We start from the raw sequence: 25,833 nt of genomic DNA on the forward strand, positions 1-25,833 counted from the left end.
TGAGTCAAAAGTGGTACCGTGAAACATTTTGTGAAGGTAATATGTCGACAAGATAGTTGTTAGACTATATTGTGACCAGCAATCTCACTCCTGGGCATACAGCCTGAGAAAACCACAATTCTAAAAGACACGTGTACCCCAGTGTTCATCAGCACTATTTTTGATAGCCAGGACTTGGAAGCAACCTAGATGTCCATCAACAGATGAATGGATAAAGAAGTTGTACTACCTGTATACTCTGGAATATTACTCAGCCCTAAAAAGGAAAGAATTTGAGCCAGTTCTAGTGAGGTGGATGAACCTAGAGCCTCTAATACAGAGTGAAGAAGTCAGAAAGAGAAAAACAAATGTCATGTATTAATGCATATGTATGGAATCTAGAAAAATTGTACTGATGAAGCTATTTTGGGGGCAGGAATAGACACACAGACATAGAGAACAGACCTTGGACATGGGGTGGGGAAGGAGAGGGTGAGACGAACGAAAGAGTAGCATTAACACATACGCATACCACATGTAAGAGAGATAGCCAGCAGGAATTTGCTGTCGGATGCAGGCAGCTCAACCCAGTGCTCTGTGACAACCTAGAGGGGTGGGATGGGGTGGGAGGTGGGACCGAGGGTCAAGAGGGAGGGGACATATGTATGTATACCTGTGGCAGAAACCAACACAACATTGTAAAGCAATTATCCTTCCATTGAAAATAAATAAAAAATTTTAAAAGGCTATATTGGACAGATAATAAATAAAATATAGGCAAGCAAAGTCCAAAAAGAGGATGAAATTGGCTGCTCTTTGCTGTAATCTGGCTCTCTCCTGATGACCAAAATCGGCCCTGCTGGCCTCCAGGCCCCCTGCTCTGAGCCTGTTGGGCTCTGATGTCTAAAATGGAAGGAGGCACCCAAGGTGAGCAAGGGCACACTAGCTCCCCTGGGACTTGACACCTTCGCCTCCCTATGACCAAGTCTGGACCTGGGGAAGCTGCTTCCAGAGAAAGAAGGAGACAGACAGGGACCAAATCAGTTGCCTGATCCCTAATAGGAGGTTTGAGGGGAGGAGGCTTGCTCTGGGGATTGGTGAGCTCACCTGTGTTGTTATTAAAGAAGTCAGAGAGGGATCAGGATACAGTTACATTGACTGCCAGAGACCTGCTACCCAAGACAAATAATTCAGGAAGAAGGCTGGCTCTGCCACACAGCAGAGCAGAGAAAGGAAAGGTTGTAGTGTGTAGGCAGATGATGATACTTGGAACTGGAAGGTCAGAGTCTCACTCTGGCTCTCGAACTCGCCAGCTGTGTGACCTTGGGCACATCACTTAACCTTTCTGAGAATACTGCCCACTTCATACAGTTGTTGTGAGGTTAAAATGGAGTAGCCCTGCACTTGGCACAGTGTAGTTTCTTAAAAAAATTGCTCGTTAATGTATTAAGAGTGATACTAGAGGCAGAAATCCCCCTGGATCCCTCCCACTCCCACCCCTCATACGCTTCAGGCCATGAGACCAACACCCTCCTAGTGCAACAGACTTACCAAAAGGGGAGGAACGTGGAAAGAGGTCCTCCCACTTCCCCTTCCCCAGGGAAAGATGCCCAGGCCTCCTGGGTTCTAGCCCCTTGGGGACTGTCCAGAGTTTTCAGGAAGGAGTGCATTTGAGAGCCCCTAGGAGCCCTACCTCCAAGTCTTCGGGCCCTGTTGCCCTAGCTCTCTGAGCCAGAGGTCTCGGGAGTCCCTGGAGCACCTCACTGCCTGCAATGTGCTCTGGACATTCCCTTCAATCTGTTCAGAGTCAGGCTGGGACCCTCATGAAACCAAAGACCCCCTTCGTCCCGTGGAGACCCCCATCCCTACACAGTACATAGGGCCAAGAACTGCAGGGCCTGGGGTCCTTGGAGAGAAGACAGGATTGGCAGACCCAGTTCTTCTCCTGCTGCCCACTGAAGCAGCTAGAGCAGAGATCTGGAGAGCATCTGGGCTGCAGAGGGAGCTAACAAGGCCTGAAATGCAGTTAGAGGGGCCACACCACAGACAGTCACACAAACACACGTGTGCTTCTCACATTTACCCCTCTCTTACACATACCTTCTCACACACAGGGCTGCTTCTTATACCAGAGAACACGTTTCACACTTTCAGCCCTCAAGTCACACACACACACACACACACACACACACACACACACACACAAGCACACACACCTGTCTCCTATCTGCTTAAACTTAAGGTCATGAGGAGAGTTAGAGGGGATCACAGGAGATTTTGTAAAAGTAGGCTGGCTAAGGGCAAATTTTGGAGACTCGTTAACTTCTTCCTACCCATAGACTTCATCAGAGAAAGGACTAGTCCAGGAATAGGAGAAAAACTCACCTAACAGAGTAGGTGTTGAGTTTATGATTCCTCTCCTAGAAGTACAGAGACACACTCGAGGCTGTTTGGAGGAGGATATATCAGCAGCATCACCCTGTCACACCACGCTAGGACCCGAGCTCACAGCAGTTTCAAAAACATGAGAGATCCTTGAGGATGGTTTCGGGGTAGAGATGAGGTGGGGCAGGTTGCCCTGTTTCCATGGCAGCCTATCTCACTGCCATAGCAACAAGATTCTGCCTCTAATCCGCGGAGCTCGGGTTTCTGCCTCTAATCCACGGAGCTCGGGTTTCTGTAACTGGTGTTTCATGGAATGGTGGTGAACCTCACAGTCCTTCTCGGAAAGAGCGTTTCCATTCTAGACCAAGCAGGGTAGTGGTAGCCTGAGGCTGTCAAATAGGGCTGGGTTTTTCTGTGCGCAGAAGCCTCGATTTCCTGGAGTTTCCTAACTACTCTCTCCTTCCTACAGCAATTTAAACTCCCCAGCCATTGGGGACCCCCAGGAATGTCTGCACAAGACAGATTGACCCTTTCTGATGTCCACCACAGCTTACTCTAATGTCATGCCATGTCAGAGAAGTGTGACAGTGCGATGGGGAAGCCAGGCTCTGCAGTCAGGAGCCTGAAATGGCTTGCTACTCATTGGCTGTGTGCCTCGAGTGTTATTCTTCTTTTCAAACCTTAGGGTATTCACTGTGGAAAATGGGGTCAATACATGCTAAGCCCCCTGGGTGCCTCCAAGGATGTAGAGAAATGATGCACATAAAATCCACCCAGGGTTTCCAGGGGGTGCGGTGGATCCACCCAGGGTTTCCAGGGGTTGCAGTGGTGGATGCATGGCCCAGTCCCTGCTGACACTCCTTGCAAATGGAGTGGGGCTTTAGGGTCTTGTGGCCAAGCACCCCAGTGGAGGTCTGACTGTGGAACTAGGGTGACATTTATACCTCAGTGAATGGGGCAGCGGTCAGTATAGTCTCTCAGATCAGGCTGTTCGACTGGCTGAAAACTTCCCTGGGAAAAGGGGCGGTGCTTAAGCCAGCTGCCTTCCCCCTCCTCAAAGTGTGGGCGCCGGGCTCAGGGCCCTCTGTAAAATGCTTGCTACCCAGCTGCAGTGACATAAGTCTAGGAACTGAGATAATGTCTTCAGAAAATTTTATAGTAATTTGATGTTGCTGTAATACCACCCAAGCAGCATCCAACTGGGGTTTCTTTTTGGTTGTTTTTTAAAGTCTTAGATTCTGTGTGTGTGTGCGTGTGTATGTGTGTGTAATAGTACTGATCTGCCCCATTGGGGGAAAAACAAGCTGGTCCTTCACCACCTCTAGTTTGAAAAGCACTGACCTCGATAAGATGATAAAGCCACCTTAAAACCAGCTGAAGATGCAGTTGAGAGACAGGGTAACAATCTCACCCGCGCCACCTGCAAAAATGAGCCCCAGGTCACACGCAGGTGAGTCGGCAGCATTCCCTTTATTGCTTCGGGACACAAATTGCAGGTCGACAGCCCTGCCCTGCCCGCCCCACTCCGGCCCGGGTGGGGCTGGAGGCGAAGGCCCTACCTCGGCGCTCAGCCCCGCGCGGCGCTGCGGCTCCCGGGCAGCGCCGCCTGCCGCCTGCCGTAGCGCAGGCCGAAGGAGTTCCAGTTGTAGGCGGACACGTCCTTCTCCCGCTGCACCAGCACCGCGCCCCTCGGGGACGGGATCAGGCGGCTGCGCGGGGCGCACGGGCCCAGCCGCTGGGGGCCCGCGGAGCTCTCAGGGGGGCACAGCGCGGCCCCCCGAGGCCGAGGCCCGGCCACCTCGGGCTTCCCCGCCGCGCACCGCGGGCTCTGCTCCCAGGGCGCCCGGAGCGTCGCGGGTCCAAGCTGCGAGCCTAGGACAGAGCCACAGGGAGATGCTGAGTGAGGCGGGGGCCCGGAGAAAGGCTTTGGACCACCTCCTCACATCCCCATCTTCGGCTTCCCTTTTGTCGCTTGACCCCTAGGAAGCTCAGCGCTCCATGCTGGGCACCAGCAGCATCTTAGCTTGGGTGGCTAGTCCATTTGCTCCTCTCTCCTTCAACATAGCTATGATTTCAGATATTTCACAGGATTTTCTTGAGTGTCTTTTACATTGAATTCTTCTTCTTCTTCTTTTTTTTTTTTTTTAAGGAAGCAAGCAGGATAGAGCTTGGAAATAATCAGCTTCGCTTCTCTTCGCGGCTGGCTGGCCCTGTACCCCTGCTTTTCATCAGGCTCCTACTAGACCGAGCTCCTCGGGGTGGTTGGGGCCATGTCCACTCATCTGAGTCTTTCAGAGTGCCTTGCTCATAGCAGGGCCTCAAAAAGCCTTGTTAAATATATAAAAACTAATGAAAGGCTTGCAGTCATACAAATGAAGAAAGCGAAGCAAAGACCACTGTGCTCCCACACCCTCAGCAAATGTGACCCCTAATAAGCTATATCAGGGCTTCAGCAAAGAAGGGGAACTGGGTCACCTCAACCAGCTCGCCTCCCCTACTCCACGTGTAATCTCTCCCCTTCACACTGAGGGCTAATGAGGCTAACTTGGAAGGCACTTCACATGCAAGGCTCATTAAGTTCATTAAATTGTTAGCAGTAAGATAGTGCAGCTAGCTCTCAGGAGACAATGGCCCCAGCCAGTTGTGGCCAGGGATAGGTGGAAATGCGGTCTGGGGTGTGAGTGGGTGTGTGTTGGGTGGAGGAGGATAGTTGACTCTGAGCCCTGCTCTTCAGTGCCCCGGCACTCTCTGGAGGAGAGGAGCGTGGGTGAGTCTGGCCCAGGGTGAGTGATACTCTTCCAAGGAGGGCCCTGGGCCTGGCTGAGATGGGAGGGACGAGGACCTCTTGTCCAGCTACAGCCATCATCCCAGCAGGTGGATCACTACTTAGGCATCACTGTTTTTAGCATCACCTAAAAGGTTTTGCCAAAAAGAGCCAAGAGCTCAGTGTCCCCAGGGCGGTGATGACATTATTCTCCGGGGGATCCTCCCTTACCCAGAAAGAGCACCCGGTCCCAGGAGAGAAGATGTTCTTGGCAAGGGACGCCTGCGTCCACGGTCTCTTTGCATTGGAACATCTTTTTTTTTAATTTATTTATTTTAGTTTTGGCAGCACAGGGTCTTCTGCACATGGGCTTTCTCTAGTTACAGCGAGCAGGGGCTACTCTCTAGTCGTGGTAGGTGGGCTACTCTTGGCAGTGGCTTCTCTTGTGGAGTCTCAAGTATGCACACATCTCAAGTGTGCGGGCTTCGGTAGCTGTGGTTCTTGGGCACTAAAGCACAGGCTCAGTAGTTGTGGTGCTTGGGCCTAGTTGCTCCTTCCCAAACCAGGAATCAAACCCGTGTCTCCTGCATTGGCAGGCAGATTCTTGACCACTGAGCCACCAGGGAAGCCCCCTTTGGGATATCTATGGGCACAAGGACATCTTGTGTAGAAAGAATGGTGCACGTTCCATCGCTGGAGAGGGACACAGGTCCCAAGAGGCCAGGCTGACCACCGAGCAGCATTAAACCTTGATTCCTGACTTGGGGGTGACCACTAGCTCACGCCCTGTAGAGGGCCCTCTTGGGGGGAGCTCAGCACCTGCTGGGTTTCTGCAGCCTTGGATTGAGTGACTTTGGGAAGGTTTCTTTACCTCTTTGGGCCTCAGTTTCTCCAGCTCTTCAATCCCACAATGAACTCATAAGATTGAGAGGTATTAAGGATCTATCCTTTTGTGTAGGTTTTTTTTTTTTTTTTTCAGATTCCCCATAAAGGAACTGAGGTCACTGATAAGATAGACTTGCATAGTAAATGCCTGCCCAGCAGATCTGCACAGAGGAGCGGTTGGCATCGAGCAGAGAAGCCCGTGAAGGAGCTCGGGGGTTACCAAGCACCTGCACTTGGGTGAGCCTCCTGACGTCTGTAACGGCAGAAATCCGTCTCTTGCTCGCAAGGCTAGTGGAGCCCCGTGTGTGTTGCATGTGTCACCTTAGGTTTCCACTGTGCAGCTTTACATTCATAGCCGCAGATTAGCCATCTCTGAAAAATGTGGCAACTCTCATTTTGCATCAATTCACTGCTCCCTCCCAACCTTCTTCCCAGACAACTTCATACCTGTGGTTCTAGGATTCTCCATGGGCGCCACCTTTTCCAGTGTCTCCCTGAAGGCGGTGGCACAAAGGAGAAGCATCAGCTGCCAGGAAAGCAGCACGTTCATCCTGGTGAGAAGATGCAGGTCTTGGAAGTGCCCTGAGTCCAAGACAGAGAGAGGGAGGAGGAACGGGGTTAGGCTCGCTGCCTGGGCTAGGCCCTGGGGCAGAGCCCCGCGTGCAGCAGGCACCTGGAAGGGAGGAGACAACCCTGCCCATGGAGGGACAAGCCTGAACCAACACAGCATGGAAATAGGACTGAGAGCCCTCGCGCCATATAGTTCAAGCTAAACTCATGCTAAGGTGAAGATCATCAGGGAGGGCCTCCTGCCAGGCAAGGCCAGTAAAGTTAGGAAGGAAAGAAGGGAGGGAGGAGCCATACTTGTGGAAGGGGCAGGACTGCTCAGGTTGGAAAATGGCCAGGGTTCTGAACTTCGGGTTTGCTTGAGAGGAATGTTGGAAAAACGAGGAGTGAGATGCAGTGTAACGATGAGCAGGGAGGGGTTAAGTGAGGTGGGCAAAGAGCTGCACTGAGTGGAGGATGCTGAGGCCCCGGCCATTTCCCTGGAGCCTGGGAGCAGGGGCCTCTTGCCTGCACGCTAGGCTTTGCCGGAATCACAGCTCTCCGTGCTCCACTCTCCCAGCTGGAGCGTGCCTTTCTAAATCTGGCCCAGCCCCTCTTGCTGTAACAGGAACTTTTTTTTTCCTTTTTCAAGAAAAAAGGAAGAAGTAATCATCTTGCTTGCTCTCATAACCCTTCATAGCCTTGAAAACCATCATTAAATTGTCTTATTGCCTATAATTCAGGAAAGAGAAAAAGGCTTTCCCTGATGGATCAGGTCGATTGTCTCCACATTCTGTTCTCTGCGGGCCCTGAGAGGGTATGGATTTAATTGACTGTGTGATCTTGGCAGTTGAGGGGGGAACTGTAGACTCTGACCCCCTTTTCACCCTCTTCCCTTCTCATCCTCCACTGCCCCCCCCTCCGGCTCTTCCAGCTCCCAAGGCTGATTTCTCTTTGGAAAAGTCATCAGGCACTTTGAGACTGTCCAGCAAACACAACAGATGGGTGGAGAACAGGCAGCACTGCAGGCTGAGCGGAACGGGTGTGGGTGCCGGATCTAAGGCCGGACCTCCCTGTGCGGTCCGGGGGAAGTGGGTGGGGGAGCTGTTTGTACCCATCGGCTGCCAGTGGCAGCTCAGCCCATCCATCCCTCTGTTCTTGCTCCTGCGCCCCAGTCCCCTCCTGCTCCCTCCGAGATGCAAGTACGGGGTACGATAAGAATGGTATCAGAAGAACTCAAATGTGGCTGCAGCTCCTCCCTCCCTCCTGTGAGATTAGAACAGGTCCACCCCCAATCTCTGGATCTTATTGTTACCTGTGAAAAATAAGAGCATTGGATCAGACTGGCCACTAACTGTCCCCTCAGATGGCCACTTTCCTTGTAGACTTTGACTCTGTGATACCCTGAAACCCAGATCATGGCTTTCTGCACCAGCCGTAAGGCCTGGGGCAGGCTGTGGAGTGGAGACAGGTTCAATCCACTAGAGAGAAGAGTGTAAAACCATTTCTGTTGTGGCTTTAGGCCATGGATGCACAGGGTCCAGGTCAGTTCAGAAATCATTCCTGGTAACAACAACAGGTATTGCACACCTTCCCCGGGCCTTCCCCTGAGATCTAGCGCAAGAAATTGAGTCATAAGCAGACCGTCTCAAGGTAACATGGCCAGTGATTGACCGGAGGCTTGTGAGCATGTGGGTGGGGTCGGGGAGACCCTGAGCCCCTTTTCACCCCCTTGCCTTCTTATCCTCCACTGCCCTCCTCCGGCTCTTCCAGCTCCCAAGTCTGATGTCTCTTTGGAAAAGTCATCAGGCACTTTGAGATTGTCCATCAAACAATGGAAAGATAGACTGGTGGGGAGCAGGCAGCACTGCAGGCCGCCCGGGGTGCTTCAGAGCCCACCGGAGCCTGACCTGGAGGGTCCAGGCAGGTTTTCTGCAGGGGTGGCGCCTGAGCTGAGTTTCTGAGCACAAGTCAGCCAGGTGAATAAAGATTCATCGACGGCAGTCCCAGCAAGGAAGCCGACGCCAGGAGTAGAGGGAAGTGCCGCCCTCCAGCCTGCCGGGGTGGGGGGGGGGGGGTGGGTGTTGGCTGGGGAGAGAGTGAGCGATGAGGCTGGGAAAGGGGCCACCAGAGGCTTCATCTCGGAGCGGTGTGAGTCAGACTGGAGTGTGTGTAGATGAGCTTTCGGATGGAGAATTCAGGCTGCTCTTCAGAAGCAGGGTGGTACATGAGGGAGGGGGCAGTGGCCAAGCTGTGTGGTTAGAAGGTGGTGTTCCTCCTTCACGCTCCTCTCACTTGTATTGCTTCCTCCCCATCCCAGCAGAGGTAGTGCTTGCCATGGGCGCCGTGTGAGAACTTTGGTTTTTCCCTCCTACCTGTCCTGCGCACAGGGGCTTTTAACATGTGGTGGAACTGAACTGTTTGGAAAAGAACCATCAGCTTCCAAGGGCCACAGTGGCGATTTTGTGGTCCCGCTGTCCCAGGGGTTTTGAACCTAGAGAGTAACAGAAACTCCAGGCTTGCTTGGAAAGCTTTTGGGGTGGGGTGGCTCCCTTCTGGGGTGACCCCATCTCCTAGTGCCGGGGCTGGCAGGGCACTCACGAGCTCTTTGTTTATGTCTGTGTTTGCCATCTGCGCAACGGGGAACTGCCCAGAGGAGCCCCCCGTGTTCCCCAGGCCCCTCCAGATGCTTCTGGGACCCCTTATCCCAGCCATGGGGAGCTCATTCACTGCAGTCACTCCCCAGAAAGTAACCCCCAAGGTCCTGGTTTCAAAAAGTGCAAGTCAGTGTATTTACCCCGACATCCCAGTCATCAGGGAAGATCAGCACCCCTTTGGCCTGTCTGGACACATGCCTGCTCCCACCTCGTGAGCCTCCCTGGGTCCGGCCAGACCCCTCCCCTGGTGTGGAGGCTGCAGGCCACCTACCTTGCCTTGGCTGTGTCCTGAGGGGTCTCCAAAGGATGACACCGCTTGGGCGGGGGGGCACCTGGAGGCAGGCGAGCTGGGCTCCTGGGCTCACTCTCACTGATGCCCTGATCATGTCCCTTATAAAGCCCGGGGTGACGTCTGCAGGCACAGACCCACCTCTGCCCGCCCCCAGCCCCTCGGAGAGTGCAGCCCTCCTGCTCCCTGCTGCTGGCTCCTGCCTCCTGGTGCCCGTGGCTAAAATCAGCCTTTTGCTCCCTCTCCAGGAGTCTTCCAGGGCTGGCTTTCTGATTCCTAATAGTTCTTTGCAGCCTCCTCACCCCAGGCCCACTCACAGATCCACTCTGCTCCCAAACAACGTGGAAAGGGACTGTTTGAGGATGGGGGAGGCTCGGCACGCTTGTCCCCCGTGACCCCCCAGCCCTGGCAGCTCAGCTGGGGTCTCTGACCAGACAGCAGCTTCTGGGTTGGGGGCTGGGGTCTAGGACTTGGTAGGGGGATTGTCTCTTTTTTCTTCTCTGCTCCCTTCTTTCCCCAAGCAATTCCTGAGCTCAGCTCAGGGTTTGGAGAGGAACGTGCGGTGGTCAGATGGGCAAGACAGGCATGAGAGCAGCCAGCTAGGAAGGCAGCGCAAAAAGGCAGAAGGCAGGTGTCCCTGGGAGTGCTGAGGGAACGGAGGAGAGCTCTCCAGGTGAGGGTGTGTGACCTGCGGCTCCTGCAGCACCTCGGCCACATCCTGTGGAGCCACAGCCTCGCCATTCTGAAATCGCCGTGAACCTCTCTTCAAAGTGGGGAGGTCTGCTTTCCTTGCATCTTCAGCACCCGCTCCCTGGTTCTGCACAGACGCAGGGGCCCTCACAGAAACGTATTAAATGTGCTCATTGCAGGGGATTCCTGACTCTTTCCTGGGCCTGCGAGAGTGCGCTTTACCCTTAGATGAGGGGCTTCCCAAGACAGACTGGGGCTCTTAGAAGCTAGGGGCACAGCCCTCTACCCCAGCACAGAAGCTGCCTGGAGAGTGCGCTGTGCAGACATCCACCTAATCAGTAGCTGGGAAGCACTTCCCACCATCCTGGGGATTAATACTCATCCCTTGTTTAACAGCTGCTGCTAACAGGGGCTTGCAAACATCTTATCTCCCTCATTAGGGCTGGTAAACACCAGGGTTTAATGATGGGCCGTGAGGGCTGGCCTGCCCCTCCTTGGGTGGAGTGATGTCTGTGCGCCCACCCTGAGTCAGAGAGTGGGCTTAGTGGGCTAGAGACACTGAGTCTTGGGCACGTTCACAGCTTAGGGGTTTAATCTCTGCTTTTCCTCTCGTGGGCTCTGGGTCTCTGTTCCCAGCAGTCCTGACGGCTTCCTGCATTGGCTTGGGGATCGAGGTCAGTCCCTCGGCTCCGTCCGTCCTTCTGGACCTGGAGAGGTCCGGATGCGTCAGGGGAATGAGTCAGTGCGGGGTGGGCGCCTGCGAGATGTCTCCCATTTCCTTTCCAGCCCCCTCGCCCAGTGATCCAAGTTCAAGGAGTGCATCTCTGCTGTTCAGACCATTGAACTGGTGCCTTGAAGCCTCTGGAACAGCTGTGGGAGGCAAGAATCATTACTCCAGACAAAGAGCGGGGAGCAGACTCAATATCCAGGTCATTATGAAGCCAGCCTTGAGAGCTGGAGTGCCAGGTGCAGGTATGGAGGGGGCTGCGGGGTGTGCCGGGGGCGGGCGTGTCGAGGGGCGGCCGAGGGCCTCCCTGGGCTTCTAGAGGGCTGTGTTCTCTTCACTCCAGGTGCTTCAGAGAGGGGAGGGGCGGGGCCGGGGACCACCCCCTGCCCCAAGAAAAGGATAGAGGCCCAGTTCTCCAGGAATCTGGCACTTTCTGCTGGGTCACTGAGACCCCTTAAGGCTCCGTTTCTTTGGCTCTAACAGGGAGCTGTTGACCGACACCATTCCCAACACCCACACTTTTGGCACAGCTGCTCACAGAACCCTCATCCGCTCTTGTCGGAGAAAAGGGGCTGAGACGGGCCAGCTGGGGAGGGGTTTTGAGGGGAGATGGGAAAGGATCCTCTGCAGCTTCACCAAGTCCATGTGCTTCCCCCTCCCCAAGGACCACCACCAAGCCATTCACATGATTCACTTACCGCACTCAGGAAGGGGATGTTGGAGGCGCTGCCCAGGAAGCCAAAGGCAACAGGGAAAAAGCCCCTAGGAGTAGAGAGGCGGAGTGGGGATCAGGGATGAGCCGGAGGGGAGGCTGAGGTCCTGCTACAGGCTCCAGCTTTGGCTCCTGGGAGAGCAGGCCCTTGGACCCTGGGTAGGCATGGCTCTGCACCCCTGCTTTTCAAGAGGCAGTACGGTGGGGTAGTTATGAATGAAGGCCTTGGGATCAGACTCCTGGGGTCCCATCTGGACTCCACCTCTCACTGGCCCTTGGGCAAATTCCTTAACACCTCTGAATCTGTTTTCAGTTGTAAAATGGGGTTAATAGTAATAGCATCCACATCTCCACAAAGAACTGCTTGGGAAATGTTTATTTTTGTTAGTCGTCTCTCCCTAGACTGGCTGTGAACCAGCAGCCACAGGTTTCCAAGCCCCGGCACGGATCACCACTGGGGGCTGTGCTCAGACTGTTCTCCCCACACCCCTCCCCTGGCAAGAATGGTGACCCTCCAAAGGGCTTGGGGGCACAGAGGCTGGTGTGGGGAGGGAATAGAGATCTGAATTCTGGCTGAGCTACTTCCTTTCCTTGGACCTCGGTTCCCTGAGGTCCACTTGCATTTCTGAGGTCTCTGGTAGCTGTGATTTTCTTCCCCCTTCAATGCTGCTGCAAGCTGTCTTTGTCAAGGTTTACTTTTGGCTAGAACTACTGAGTCTGCAGAGGCCCCACTCGCACTTTTGATCCACACTTGGATCAAGTTCAGATCCTCTGCATGCTCCTTGTGAGAGTTCAGGCAGCGGCAGCCTCTCTGGGCCTTGGTTTCCTTATCTACAAGAGGACAGCCCTACGGTGGGTTGTGGAGATGACAGAATGAGGGGAAAATTGTGAGCCTGCTCCGTGCCTGTGAGGGGCTTCGCAGATGTGAGTTCACTGTCCCTGTTCCCTGTCTGACTGCTAGGCTTTCGGGCAGGTCCTGGGCCTCCTCCCTGGTGCTGGGCACAGTGATGGGCACACAGCAGGCACTCCATGTTTGCTGGTGGGTGTGCCTGTTCCTCCAGCTCACAGTGTCCACCAGGGGCCCACCCCCGTTCCCAGCCCTTCTGAGTCTCCGCCTCTTTTGGGATAAAGTCCGGCTTCTGCACGCACTGCCAGTCACGCTGCCCACACCCGCTGGAGCCTGAGCTCAGCTGCTCAGAGGCCCTGGGGTGCCCATCGCGAGGCCCAGGACCTGTTCTCACCTGAAGAGGCTAAAGAAGCCATAGGTTTCCAGGCACATGCCCAGGAGAGGCCAGCGCAGCAGGACGATGACCACGCCCCCCAGGAAGAAGCTGGTGCCCTTGAATTTGTGCCTCTGGAAGAAGAAGGAGAACGTCCTCCTCAGGCCAATGATGAGAGAGAGGCCAGTCAGGAACAGCAGCTGTGAGGAGGGAGAGCAGTCAGGCGGGTGAGAGTGGGCACGCTGGCTCCGAGCCCCCGAGTCCGTGGCCAGGCACGGAGCCGCACCGGATTGGGGGCAGAGGGGTTGGGAGGGTGAGAGCAGGCACGCTGGCTGCGGGACCCCCGCCCCCCGCAGAGTCCATGGCCAAGCCCAGAGCCGCACCAGATTGGGGGGCAGGACCTGCTCCTTCTTCAGAGGCCGATGTATCAGTGAGGGCGAGCCAGCGGGAGCCCCGAGTTACTGGAGCTGGTGATGGGCAGAAGGGCCCAGAGGCAGGGGACCCGAGGCCTTTGGAGGCCTCTCGCTTGTCACCCAGCCTAGCCTGGTTTCTTGGATCCCAAGCACTTCCCCATGTATGATATTTCTCGTCACACCTCCCAAGTAACGCGAAAAAGACTCCATTTCACAGAGGCTGAAGCCAGGCCTGAGTAGGTTGGGCAGCCACACCCGAGTCCCAGGGAGCTGGCGGAGCCCCGGCCCTCCACCCCGCGGCCTGTCGCCACCTCAGCCAGGCTCCTCCCGAGCCCTGCGAGCGCCTCGGGCTCCTGTCAGACTGAGCTCTCGGCCCTCTTCCAGCATGTTCTGTGCTTTCCCGCCTTCTCCATACCTCGGCTCTAGCAGATCCACCCACCTGGAAGTGCTTTATCCTCCCCACACTCTTTCTTCTCTAAATTCTTTCTCGTCCTTCTCTCACTGTGCGTACTCTTTCCCCCAAGCACCTCTTTCTATACTAGGTGTATTTATCTTACAGTGACTTTACCACTGCCCCTGCCTTCCTCCCCAGCCATGAGGTTGATGTCACATTCCCCTCCCTGGGTGGTGGGATTCTGAAGGGAGGGCCAGTGTCGGATTCATCTGAATTCCCGCCCCCCACCCCCAGCCCAGGGCCTCACCCGGAGCTTAGCATGAGAATCCAGGTCCTCAGGTCCTCTGTGCCCGGGAGGCCTTATTGTCCATCCCCAGCCACCAGCCCTTGCCTGCCCAACGCAGGTGGCACACAATGCCTGGCTGGACCCAATCTGGGTAAACTTGGGGCCGACCCTCCCGGCAGTGGAGACCTCACGCAGGTTCACAGGGCTGGAAGACTCACATTTCCGAAGGCCAGCAGCACCGAATCAAAGTACAGGAGCATTCCAAAGAGGATGAAGAAGATGCCGAAGCCGGTGGTGCCCACACCAATCTCTGCAATGGGCAAGGAAGTTGTGGTGGGATGGGTTTGGGGAGCAAGCTGGGATGCTGCAGCTGCCCCCGTTGCCCCTGGACAGGTGCCCTCCGGGGGGGGAGGCAGGGTGGCTCTGCTGTCACCCGGAACCTTGGCTTCCATGCTCTCAGAGAAGGATGGGAAGGAAGGGGCAGGTGGGCACAAGCCTCCGTTTAGCGCCTGGAAAGTGCTGCTGGGCCCTGCCCACACCCTGCCCTCACCACAGGAAGCCGGTGCTGCCCTCGCTGCTTCTATTTGCAGTTCCCTCTTGTCTTCAAGATCTTCTGACTTCTTCTCTGCCAGATCATTATCAGGGTTGTGACTCCGGCTGAACACAACCCGTTGCCTGCTCTGTCCCTGTTTTCTTGTAGTTGGGAGCCACTTGATGCCAGCTCACACCCGGGTGAAAGAGTAGCACCAAAGACTCATCGCCACAGCCCCAGAGGACCTCAGACCTGCTCAGCTGCCCTGCCCTATTGCTCAGGAGGCTTGTCCACAGCCCCAGAGGACCTCAGACCTGCTCAGCTGGCCTGCCCTATTGCTCAGGAGGCTTGTCCACAGCCCCAGAGGACCTCAGACCTGCTCAGCTGGCCTGCCCTATTGCTCAGGAGGCTTGTCCTCCTGATGATTCTCACAGCCTCTCCTTTCTTTTCTAAACTGCTCTGGTCACCGACTTTCCAGTGATGACCCTTCACACTTGATAGGGAAACAGAAGTCATCGACCAGATCATCACCTGGAAGTCTGTACTGCAGCCAGCAAAGTGACTGCCCCATACTATTTCCTACAGAAGTTACACCATTCTACGTTCCTAGTAGTGATGTGCAAGGGATTCCAACTTCTCCACATCCTCACCAACACTTGTTACTTTCTGGTTTTTGCTCTGTTTTGTTTCTGATAGCATTCATCCTAAAGGGTGTGAAGTGGTATCTCACTGAGGCTGTGGTTTGCATTTCCTTGATGATTACTAATGTTGAGAATCTTTCATGCACTTGTTGGTCATTTGTGTATCTGTTTTGGAGAAGTGTCTATTTAAGGCCTTTGCTCATTTTTAAAACAGGTTGTTTGGATTTTTTATTGTTCAGTTATAGGAGTACTTTGTATATTTTGGATAGTAACCCCTTATCGGATATATGATAAATACTTTTCCTATTCCTATATTTCCTATCCTATTCAAATACTTTCTCCTATTCTGTAGGTTGCCTTTTCACTCTCTCGTGTCTTTTGATGCACAGGAGTCTTAAATTTTTATATAGTCCAATGTTTTTATTTTCTCTGTAGTTGCCTGAGCTTTTGGTATCACACCCAAGAAATAATTGCCGAATCGAGCATTGTGAAGCCTTTCTCTTATGTTTTCTTCTAAGAACTGTTTTAGATCTTACTTAGAGCTAAAATGAACTTTAATTTTTATATGTGGTGTAATGTAAGGCTCCAGCTTCATTCTTTTGCCTGTGAATATCCAGTTTCCCCAACATCATTTGTTGAAAAGACTGTCCCTTCTCCACTGAGTGGTCTTGGTGCCCTTGTTGAAAACCATGTGCCCAGGTATGCCAGGGCTTGTTTCTGGGCTCTCTTTTACATTCCATCCTTCTCTCTGTTTGTCTTCCTGCCAGTCTCACTGCTTTGATTACTGTAGCTTTGTAATAAGTTTCGAAATCAAGAAGTTTGAAACCTCCAACTTCGTTCTTCTTTTTCAAGATTGCTTTGGCTATTCAAGATTCCTTGAGATTCATGTGTATTTAAGAATGAATTTTTCTATTTCTGCAAAAAATGTCATTGGGATTTTGATAGATTATTGCAATAAATCTGTAGACTGCTCTGGATAGTATTGACAGCTTAACAACAACATTGTCTGCCAATCCACAAATATGGGTCTTTCTACATATTCAGTTCAGTTCAGTTCAGTTCAGTCGCTCAGTCGTGTCCGACTCTTTGCGACCCCATGAACTGCAGCACGCCAGGCCCCCTGTCCATCACCAACTCCCGGAGTTCACTCAGACTCACGTCCATCGAGTCAGTGATGCCATCCAGCCATCTTATCCTCTGTTGTCCTTCTCCCCCTGCCCCCGATCCCTCCCAGCATCAGAGTCTTTTCCAATGAGTCAACTCTTCGCATGAGGTGGCCAAAGTACTGGAGTTTCAGCTTTAGCATCATTCCTTCCAAAGAAATCCCAGGGCTGATCTCCTTCAGAATGGACTGGTTGGATCTCCTTGCAGTCCAAGGGACTCTCAAGAGTCTTCTCCAACACCACAGTTCAAAAGCATCAATTCTTTGGCGCTCAACCTTCTTCACAGTCCAACTCTCACATCCATACATGACCACAGGAAAAACCAGAGCCTTGACTAGACGGACCTTTGTTGGCAAAGTAATGTCTCTGCTTTTGAATATGCTATCTAGGTTGGTCATAACTTTCCTTCCAAGGAGTAAGCGTCTTTTAATTTCATGGCTGCAGTCACCATCTGCAGTGATTTTGGAGCCCCCAAAAATAAAGTCTGACACTGTTTCCACTGTTTCCCCATCTATTTTCCATGAAGTGATGGGACTAGATGCCATGATCTTCATTTTCTGAATGTTGAGCTTTAAGCCAACTTTTTCACTCTCCTCTTTCATATTCATCGAGAGGCTTTTTAGTTCCTCTTCACTTTCTGCCATAAGGGTGGTGTCATCTGCATATCTGAGGTGATTGATATTTCTCCCAGCAATCTTGATTCCAGCTTGTGTTTCTTCTAGCCCAGAGTTCCTCATGATGTACTTTGCATATAAGTTAAATAAGCAGGGTGACAATATACAGCCTTGACGTACTCCTTTTCCTATTTGGAACCAGTCTGTTGTTTGATGTCCAGTTCTAACTGTTGCTTCCTGACCTGCATACACATTTCTCAAGAGGCAGGTCAGGTGGTCTGGTATTCCCATCTCTTTCAGAATTTTCCACAGTTTCTTGTGATCCACACAGTCAAAGGCTTTGGCATAGTCAATAAAGCAGAAATAGATGTTTTTCTGGAACTCTCTTGCTTTTTCCATGATCCAGCGGATGTTGGCAATTTGATCTCTGGTTCCTCTGCCTTTTCTAAAACCAGCTTGAATATCAGGAAGTTCACGGTTCACATGTTGCTGAAGCCTGGCTTGGAGAATTTTGAGCATTACTTTACTAGCGTGTGAGATGAGTGCAATTGTGCGGTAGTTTGAGCATTCTTTGGCATTGCCTTTCTTTGGGATTGGAATGAAAACTGACCTTTTCCAGTCCTGTGGCTACTGCTGAGTTTTCCAAATTTGCTGGAATATTCTACATATTAGCATCTTTTAAAATTTCTTTTAGCAACATTTTTTAGTTTTCAGGGTACAAGACTTTTGCCTCTTTAGTTAAGTTTATTCCTAAGGATTTTATTCTTTTTGATGCTATGGTAAAGGGAATCATGTTGCTTCCTTTTAAAAAAATTACTGATGAGGTACAACTTAAAGTTTACATTTTATTGTTTACATTGTTTTGCAACTCACTTTATTTACTTAATATAGCTAAAATGCCTTATTTTCTTTTTGTTGAATATGAAAATCATTTGTTACGATGAATAGAGAAAGAGCTAGAGTGTCTTTTTCAACTACAACATGTATAGCTTTATTAAAAATAGCTTAATTTTTAAAAAGAAAACGCATAGGTAAATTTTAAAAATAAAATTTTTACTGGACTTGTTAACTAACATCTCAGAACTGATCCTCAGCATCTCTGTGAAACTGGTATTACTGCCATGTTTCTATGTGTGTGTGCTCAGTCAGTCAGTCATGTCCAACTCTTTTTGACCCCATGGACTGTAGCTCACCAGACTCCTCTGTACATGGGGTTTTCCAGGCAAGAACACCGTAGTGGGTTGCCATTTCTACTCCAGGGGATCTTCCCAACCCAGGGATTGAACCTGCTATGTCTCCATAGAGCGTTGTAAAAAGTTGCTAAAAGTTTGGTTGTTAAGAGCAGAACTAAGAAAACAAAATAAAAACAGAATTATGAGGACAAGGCTTACTGGCTTCATTATATTTACAACTGAAAGAGAATGAAACACAATTGTCTTTCAGGTAATTAATCTTTCCTAATCTGTGCCCGTGGCTCAGTGGGTAAAGAATCTGCTTGAAATGCAGGAGACACAGTTTCGATCTCTGGGTTGGGAAGATCCCCTGGAGAAGGAAATAACAACCCATTCCAGTATTCTTGCCTGGAAATCCCATGGACAGAGGAGCCTGGCGGGCTACAGTCCATGGGGTCGCAAAAGAGTTGGACACGACTTAGTGACTAAACAAAAACAGCAACTTGTTATCATACAGATCTTAGGAGGAAATTAACACCGGTTCCAGTGTAGAAATAAGGCTAAAGGCCTTCCTTAAAAGAATCATTAAAAATACAGAAATGAGATTTGTACTGAAACCTCAGTCAACTCATATTCAAAAAAAAAAAAAAAAAAAGCCAGCCTAATTAGTTCTCCCTTTTGGCAGAGTTGGATTTGTTAGGAACCAGCACAGCATCATTTCTCTCAACATATTGCCCCGCCACCAGAATCCATCTGCAACAAAGAGCAATTCCTCCTGTTTCTGACAAACCTCTGTAATATATTCAAGCTTCCTATTTCTACCTTCTAGAATGCCTGCCCATATTAAATCTCTTAGAGCCCAAGACACTGGGCAAAATACAACCTCCTTGGTCGTTATGAAGTTTGTGTTCTTTCCATTGCATGATTTTTCTACCCTCAGGGACAATAAGGGCTTCCCCAGTGGCTCAGCAGTAAAGAATCAGCCTGCAATGCAGGAGACACAGGAGAGTGGGTTTGAGCTCTGGATCAGAAAGATCCCCTGGAGGAGGGCATGGCAACCCACTCCAATTTTCTTGCCAGGAAAATCCCATGGAGAGAGGGGCCTGGCAGGCTACGGTCCATGGGTTTGCAAAGAGTTGGACATGACTGAAGCAACTGAGCGTCCATGCATGAAGAGACAATAAACTGAGGATCAAGAAGTATTTCTACCTTGTTGTGATTATTTAACATGGGCCAGGATATTGTGGAGGAAGACCACAATCTGAATGACAAAAATATCTTAAGTTTTTATGACCACTATAAAAACCTCTTATTAGAGGTCAGGAGATTAACACTGATACATGACTACCATCCAGCGCTCAGCCCCATTCATGTTTCATCAGTTGTCCCTGTAATACCATTCCCAGCAAAAAGGTCCAGTTCAGGGTCACACGTGGCATGTGCTTGCCTTGTCTCTTCAGACTGTTATGTCTAGAACAGTTCTGCAGTCTCTCCTTGACAGGACCTTGACACTTGGAAGATCTGAGCCGGTCATCCAGTAGCACTCCCTCTATTTGGATTTGTCTGATGTCTCCGCGTGTCTGTATTCGGGTTATGCAGAAATATCAGCAAGAGGTGATGCCGTGTTCTCCTCCTGCCACTGTCGGTGACGCACGATTCCCGTTTGACCGCTACTGAGGGCGTTTCTTGAAGTCGGAGTCTGCAGGACCCTCCACATAAAGTGACTCTCCAGCTCCCACCACGACCCTGCCAGACGCCCCCCTCCTCCTGGCCAGCTGAACCCCACCCAGCGTGAACCCTCCAACCTGGGGAGCGCTCTGACGCCCGCCCTGGGCACTGCCCCGCTTCCGCAGTACGGCTTTAGGACGGAATTGTTGAAGAAGGAGGGAAAGGGGAAGAGAAAGAGCCTGTTTCTCTTTACAGAATTAGCAGCTCTGACTAATAGTAGTCATTGTTAACACTGGTGAGCGCATGGTGCCAGGCAGTCTAAGCGCTTCATGCGTATTAACTCATCTCGTCTTCATAACTGCCTATGCGGTAGGTATGCGTGCCCCCCATTTCACAGACAGAACTGAAACGTGAATGGTGTTAACCTGGGCCCTGGGGTGCACAGCCAGCAGCAGCAGAACCAGGGTGTGAACCCAGCAGACTGACTCTAGAGAAGTGACTTGAACGCCCTGTCCAGCCCACTCCTGCCCCCACCCCCTCTGCAGGAACTGCTCTGGCCAGGGTCTCCGACATCCAAAGTGCAAAGGATAGGGGTCGGGCCTCCTCTGTCAGCAGCTGGCCAGCCCCTTCTTGCAGCATCCTCTAGTGGGCTCCGAGACACCATATTCTCGATTTCTTCCTGCTATTCTGGCCGCTCCTCCCAGGCTTCTTTGCCAGCTCCCCTTTCTCTCTCTCCCTCCCGGGGTCTGAACTACTCAGGGCTTCAGCTCCAGCTCATTTCTCTTCTCAGTCTAGTTGCACATGGACTCCCACTTCTTTAAGTATCTCCTGTGTGCTGACAATGTCGATATTTCTCTCTCTAGCTCTTGGCTTCTTTGAGCCTCCAAACTCATATCCAGCTGCCTACTTGGCATATCTGCATGTTTTTCTCTCTTCAGGACATCTTGAACTCAACAGGTCCAAACTGAGCTATTGGTTTCCTTCCTTAAAGCTGCACTTGGCTCAGTTTTCCCCAAATGAATAAAATGTCGTCACCATCCACCCCGCAGCTCAAGGCAGAAGCCCAGTGGCCTCACAGCTCCGCCACCCCCTCCCCATTCGATCCACAGGTGAGTGTTATCGCTCCTTCCTCCCAAGTGTATCTTGAAAGCTGTCCGTTCCTCTCCACGCTTACGACTTAATTCTAAACCACCATTTCCTCTTTCCTGCACTCTGCGACATTCCCCAGTTAGTCTCCTGCTGCGTTCCTGCCCCCGTGATCCCTTCTCCATACAGTCGTCAGGGGTCTTGGAAAACATGCAGTCTACTCGTATTAGTGCATCGGACAATCCGTCATGGCTTCCCGTGGGCTTAGAAGGAAAGAGTCCTCCCAGCCGTGCCTCGGCTCCCGGGCCCATCACGGGGCCTCGGCTTGCTTTTCCGACTGCATCTCCTGGAGCAGGGCAGGCAAGAGTATGATCCTCGCCCTCCACACTCCGAGCACATCCTTGTTTCCAGGACGGGCCTTCCTACCTCAGGGCCTCTGTACACAGGGCTGCTTCCCACTTGTTATCTGGCTGACACACACTCCGCCTTCGGGTCTCAACGTAAATGTCAGTTTCTCAGGGAAGTCTGGTCCTCTCTCCATTCCTGACTTAATTTGGTTGCCTCATTTTTCTCTCTCGCAGGACTGACTTAGCACATTCTTCTCAGAACTTAGCACATTCTTCTTAGAACTTTGCACATTTTGGTTTAATAAAATGTAGGCTTGTCCCTGGGCTCAGGCCTCAGCCCTCTTTATTTTTCCTCCAGGTCAGTGTTTCTCAACTTGGTGGGTTGGGGGAGGGCTGATAGATGGTGGTTGGCAATTCTGTTCACAAGAAGGAAATGGCAACCCACTCCAGTGTTCTTGCCTGGAGAATCCCAGGGACGGGGGAGCCTGGTGGGCTGCTGTCTATGGGGTCACACAGAGTCCAACACGACTGAAGTGACTTAGCTGCAGTAGCAGCAGCAGACAGGCTGATGGTCACAGTCGGTGGTGAGAGTGTGCTACTGCCATCTAGTGGGGAGAGGCCAGGGATGCTGCTAAAATCCTATCACAGGAAGTTCATTTCAGTTCAGTTCAGTCCTCAGTCCGACTTCTTGCGACCCAATGAATCGAAGCACGCCAGGCCTCCCTGTCCATCACCAACTCCTGGAGTTCACTCAAACTCATGTCCATCGAGTCGGTGATGCCATCCAGCCATCTCATCCTCTGTCGTCCCCTTCTCCTCCTGCCCTCAATCCCTCCCAGCATCAGAGTCTTTTCCAATGAGTCAACTCTTCGCATGAGGTGGCCAAAGTACTGGAGTTTCAGCTTTAGCATCATTCCTTCCAAAGAACACCCAGGACTGATCTCCTTTAGGACGGAGTGGTTGGATCTCCTTGCAGTCCAAGGGACTCTCAAGAGTCTTCTCCAACACCACAGTTCAAAAGCATCAATTCTTTGGCGCTCAGCCTTCTTCATAGTCCAGCTCTCACATCCATACATGACCACAGGAAAAACCATAGCCTTGACTAGACGGACCTTTGTTGACCAAGTAATGTCTCTGCTTTTGAATATGCTATCTAGGTTGGTCATAACTTTCCTTCCAAGGAGTAAATGTCTTTCAATTTCGTGGCTGCAGTCACCATCTGCAATGATTTTGGACCCCCCTAAAACAAAGAACTGAAAGTCACGTCCGACTCTTTGTGACCCCACGGACTAATCCATGGAGTTCTCCAGGCCAGAATGCTGGAGTGGGTAGCCTTTCCCTTCTCCAGGGTATCTTCCTAACCCAGGAATTGAACCCAGGTCTCCCGCATTGCAGGCGGGTTCTTAACCAGCTGAACCACAAGGGGAGCCCACAAGGGAAGAATACTCAAGTGGGTAGCCTATCTCTTCTCCAGTGGAACTTCCCAACCCAGGAATCGAAATGGGGTCTCCTGCCTTGCAAAGAACTACCCTGCCCGCAAATGTCAGTAGTGGGGAGGCTGAGAAAGTGTGCGCCAGACAACCTCTTGGTTTAAATACTATCCGTATGCTGGCAATTCCCAGATTTCTCTCCCTTCCAGACTCATATACCTGACTACCTACTTGACCACAAACTCAGCATGTTTAAAACCCAACTCCTGCTTTCCTTCTCAACCCTTCTAATTGCTCAGGCTGTAAATATTGGAGGCACTCCTGAGTTCTTTCTCTCACACCCCACATCCAATCCACAGCAAGCCCTTTGGGCAGTTTGCTCAGCGCACGCCTAGCACTATTTCCCACCACTTTGATGCTACCACCCTGGTCTCCCCACCATCTATCAGCTCAGAGCGTCTCCCCGTCACCGTCTCCTGCCTCTTACCCGGCCTCTCTGTTGCTGTCTACTCTCAGGCCAGTACTCAGAGGGATCTTTTAAAAACGTAAGCAGATCTACCACTCCTCTGCACAAACTCTTCTAACGGCTTCCTGTCTTCTGCAGATGAAGCTGGAATCCTCACGCAGCCTGGCTGCTGGGTGGCCTCCTGACCAGCCTCCTGCCGCTCTCCCGTCCTCGCTGAGCTTCACCCACTCTAGCCGCCTTGTGTTCCTACCCAATGCCTCCGGGCTTTGGCCCTGGTGTTCCCCTCTCCCAAGAAGATCTCTCCCTCCATACAGCTACGTGGCTTTGCCCCCTCAATTCCCATGCACTTTCCCTGGGGAGTTTAGTGACCACTCTATACAAAGCAGTAACCCCTCCTACTCGTCACTCGCACGCCTCTTTACCCTGTTTTATTTTTGTCCAGAGGGTGTATCACCACCTGACAAACTACATACTGACCTCTTCATCAGCTAGTTACCTGTTTCCTCATCCTGGAGTATAAGCAGAGAATATATGTTTCATGCATTGGTGCATACGCTGTGCCCAACACAGTGCTTCGCACATAGAGGAGACAGTGAATGAATGGATACTGTCTCCAGTTCATGGATGAGACACTGGCTTTAAGTAACTCACCCAAGCGAAACTCACAGAGCCACAGTTCTCATCACTTTTCCCGGCCCTGGGGACTACCTCCCTGTCCTCTCTCGGCAAGAAATGGGAAAGACACTTAGGAGTGAAGACAGGGTGATTTAGGGAGAGGATTTGAGTTTAGTTTCTGATAAGAAGGTGCCAGGGCTACAGGAGACTTTAACAGTTTGTGGGGGAAAAAGTCTGAATAAGAGGCCTTCTAGGTTCACCCTTGCAGTACCCCCAGTTTCAGAATCCTGAATGGGGATGGGATCAAAGTGGTGAGCCTGCCAGTTCCTCTGGGCAGCAGCCTCTGGCCTCCTGGGAGCCCTGAGCAGCCCCCACCCCGGACGGCAGGGATCCCAGCTGGCCTCAGCCCTGCGGCCTGGAGGAGGCCAACGTGGCAGCTCCCAGCCACTGGCTCCGGAGGTCACCTTGCAGGTTCTCCAGGGCCAGCCAGGCTGGGAGGGGCCGCACCTCCCCGCGCCCCAGCCCAGCCCCCTCAGAAGCATGGGCCCAGCCCCCAGCACTCACTCTGCCATTCGGTAATGGAGATCATGTCGAGGGCTGCCTGGGGAACGCTCCAGGAGGAAGCTGGCCAGGGGCAAGGAGCCCTGGGGACCGAACCTGGACATGCTCAAGGGAAGCTGACCCTTGGTAAGTTGTGAAATGAGCCTCTGGCAAATCATTAACACAGACACACACCTACATGCACACAGACACACACACACTCACCCACATACACTCACATACAGGGCTGCTTAAAGTCACAGTTTCTCCCGGAGGGCACTGCTCCCTCCCTCTGGGAAGTCCACACCCATCTGACTCCTGTAATTCCTCCCAACCCATCCACTGAGGCTGAGTTCTGCAGTTTCCATCTCTCTGGCAAATCTTGGACTGTTTAGGGAAGAACTGTTTAGGGAAGTACCTGGCTTCCTTACATGGTTTGGTAGATGGTGTGGGAAGAGTTGGGATCTGTTTCTCTTTGGGAAAGTACTATTAATAAATTCATTTGTTGATTAAATTCATTAATAAATGCAGTATGAACTCAGAAATGAAGTCAAAAGCAGTATTACCGTAATACCTCCAGCCAGTGTTAAGGGATGCATAATGCAAATTCAAGTTGGAACCGACCAAAAAAGATAGCCCACAACCAAAGGCAAAGGAGAAGCCGCAACACGATGGTAGGAGGGGTGCAATCGCGTTTAAGATCAAACCTCATGCCCCCCAGAGATGCTGGGAGGGCACAAACAAAACCTTGCGTGCACCAGGACCGAGGGAGAGGAGCAGTGACCCCCACAAGAGATGGGCCAGACCTGCCGTGGTGTCTGAAGGTCTCCTGCAGGGGCCTGCTGCAGGGACAGGGGCTCCGGCAGCAGCAGTCCTGGGAGGTGCGGCCTGTGGCCCAGGTCCTCTTGGAGGAGTCACCATGAGCCCCACTGTCGGGCCGCCAGGCGGGCGACTCACAAACTGGAGGACAATCATACCAAAGAAGTTCTCACTGCTCTGAAGGTTCCAGGCCCCACCAGACTACCCAAGTAAAGGGACTCAGTATCCCCGGGGAATCTGCCTTTGAAGAGCAGCGAGATTTGATTGCAGAACTTCCATAGGGCTGGTGAAACAGAGACTCTTGGCGGGCACGAACAAAATCTTGTGCACACCAGGACCCAGGAGAAGGGAGCAATGACCCCACAAGAGACTGAGCCAGACTTGCCTGTGTGTGTGGGAGTCTCTGGTGGGGTGTGGGTCGACAGCACGGGGTCAGGGCACTGGCCACAGCAGTCCTGGGAGGCGCAGGGTGCTGGTGTAAGTCCTTTTGAAGGAGGTCGCCATTACAGTCATTACCCCTACCAGTTTGGCCTCAGGCCAAACTACATGGAGGGAACACAGCCCCACCCATCAGCAGAAAATTAGATTAAAGATTTACTGGGCATGGCCCTGCCCACCAGAGCAAGACCCAGTTTTCCCCACAGCCAGTCCCTCCCATCAGGAAGGGTCCACAAGCCTCTTATACTCATCCATCAGAGGGCAGACAGAAAGAAAACCAGAATTACAGGAAACTAACCGAATTGATCCCATGGACCACAGCCTCGCCTAACTCAATGAAACTATGAGCCATGCT

At 52.0% G+C, this 25,833-nt stretch overlaps 2 protein-coding genes across 3 annotated transcripts; both read right to left on the reverse strand.

Moving 5' to 3' along the window:
• Positions 1 to 3,815: 3,815 nt before the first annotated feature.
• Positions 3,816 to 10,673, reverse strand: KISS1 (KiSS-1 metastasis suppressor). Of its 2 annotated transcripts, XM_002693903.6 has the most exons (3): positions 9,488 to 10,673; positions 6,461 to 6,595; positions 3,816 to 4,236 (listed from the first exon to the last, which is right to left on the reverse strand). In XM_002693903.6, the coding sequence occupies exons 1-3, from the start codon at positions 9,600 to 9,602 to the stop codon at positions 3,932 to 3,934; spliced, it is 555 nt and encodes a 184-aa protein (XP_002693949.4). In that variant the 5' UTR covers positions 9,603 to 10,673; the 3' UTR covers positions 3,816 to 3,931. The 2 variants fall into 2 exon arrangements, with proteins under 2 accessions (XP_002693949.4, XP_059731617.1); XM_059875634.1 differs by lacking the exon at positions 9,488 to 10,673 and having other exon boundaries at positions 6,461 to 7,529.
• A 92-nt stretch (positions 10,674 to 10,765) lies between these two features.
• On the reverse strand, positions 10,766 to 24,360 carry GOLT1A (golgi transport 1A). Its single transcript, NM_001075361.2, is given in 5 exon segments — positions 10,766 to 11,065; positions 11,621 to 11,684; positions 12,876 to 13,054; positions 14,166 to 14,257; positions 24,246 to 24,360. Coding segments are annotated over 5 exon segments (399 nt in total). The 5' UTR covers positions 24,271 to 24,360; the 3' UTR covers positions 10,766 to 11,026.
• Positions 24,361 to 25,833: the final 1,473 nt, after the last annotated feature.

Source organism: Bos taurus, chromosome 16 (assembly GCF_002263795.3).
Source record: "Bos taurus isolate L1 Dominette 01449 registration number 42190680 breed Hereford chromosome 16, ARS-UCD2.0, whole genome shotgun sequence".
Classification (NCBI taxonomy): Eukaryota; Metazoa; Chordata; class Mammalia; order Artiodactyla; family Bovidae; genus Bos; species Bos taurus.

Excerpts from the sequence above, each read along its gene's own strand:
- KISS1 (XM_059875634.1), bottom strand. The coding sequence starts at position 6,743 with ATGCTGTGTTGGTTCAGGCTTGTCCCTCCATGGGCAGGGTTGTCTCCT. Across the intron at positions 4,237-6,460 it reads GGAGAATCCTAGAACCACAG|GCTCGCAGCTTGGACCCGCG; the intron begins GTATGAAGTTGT and ends GCTCTGTCCTAG.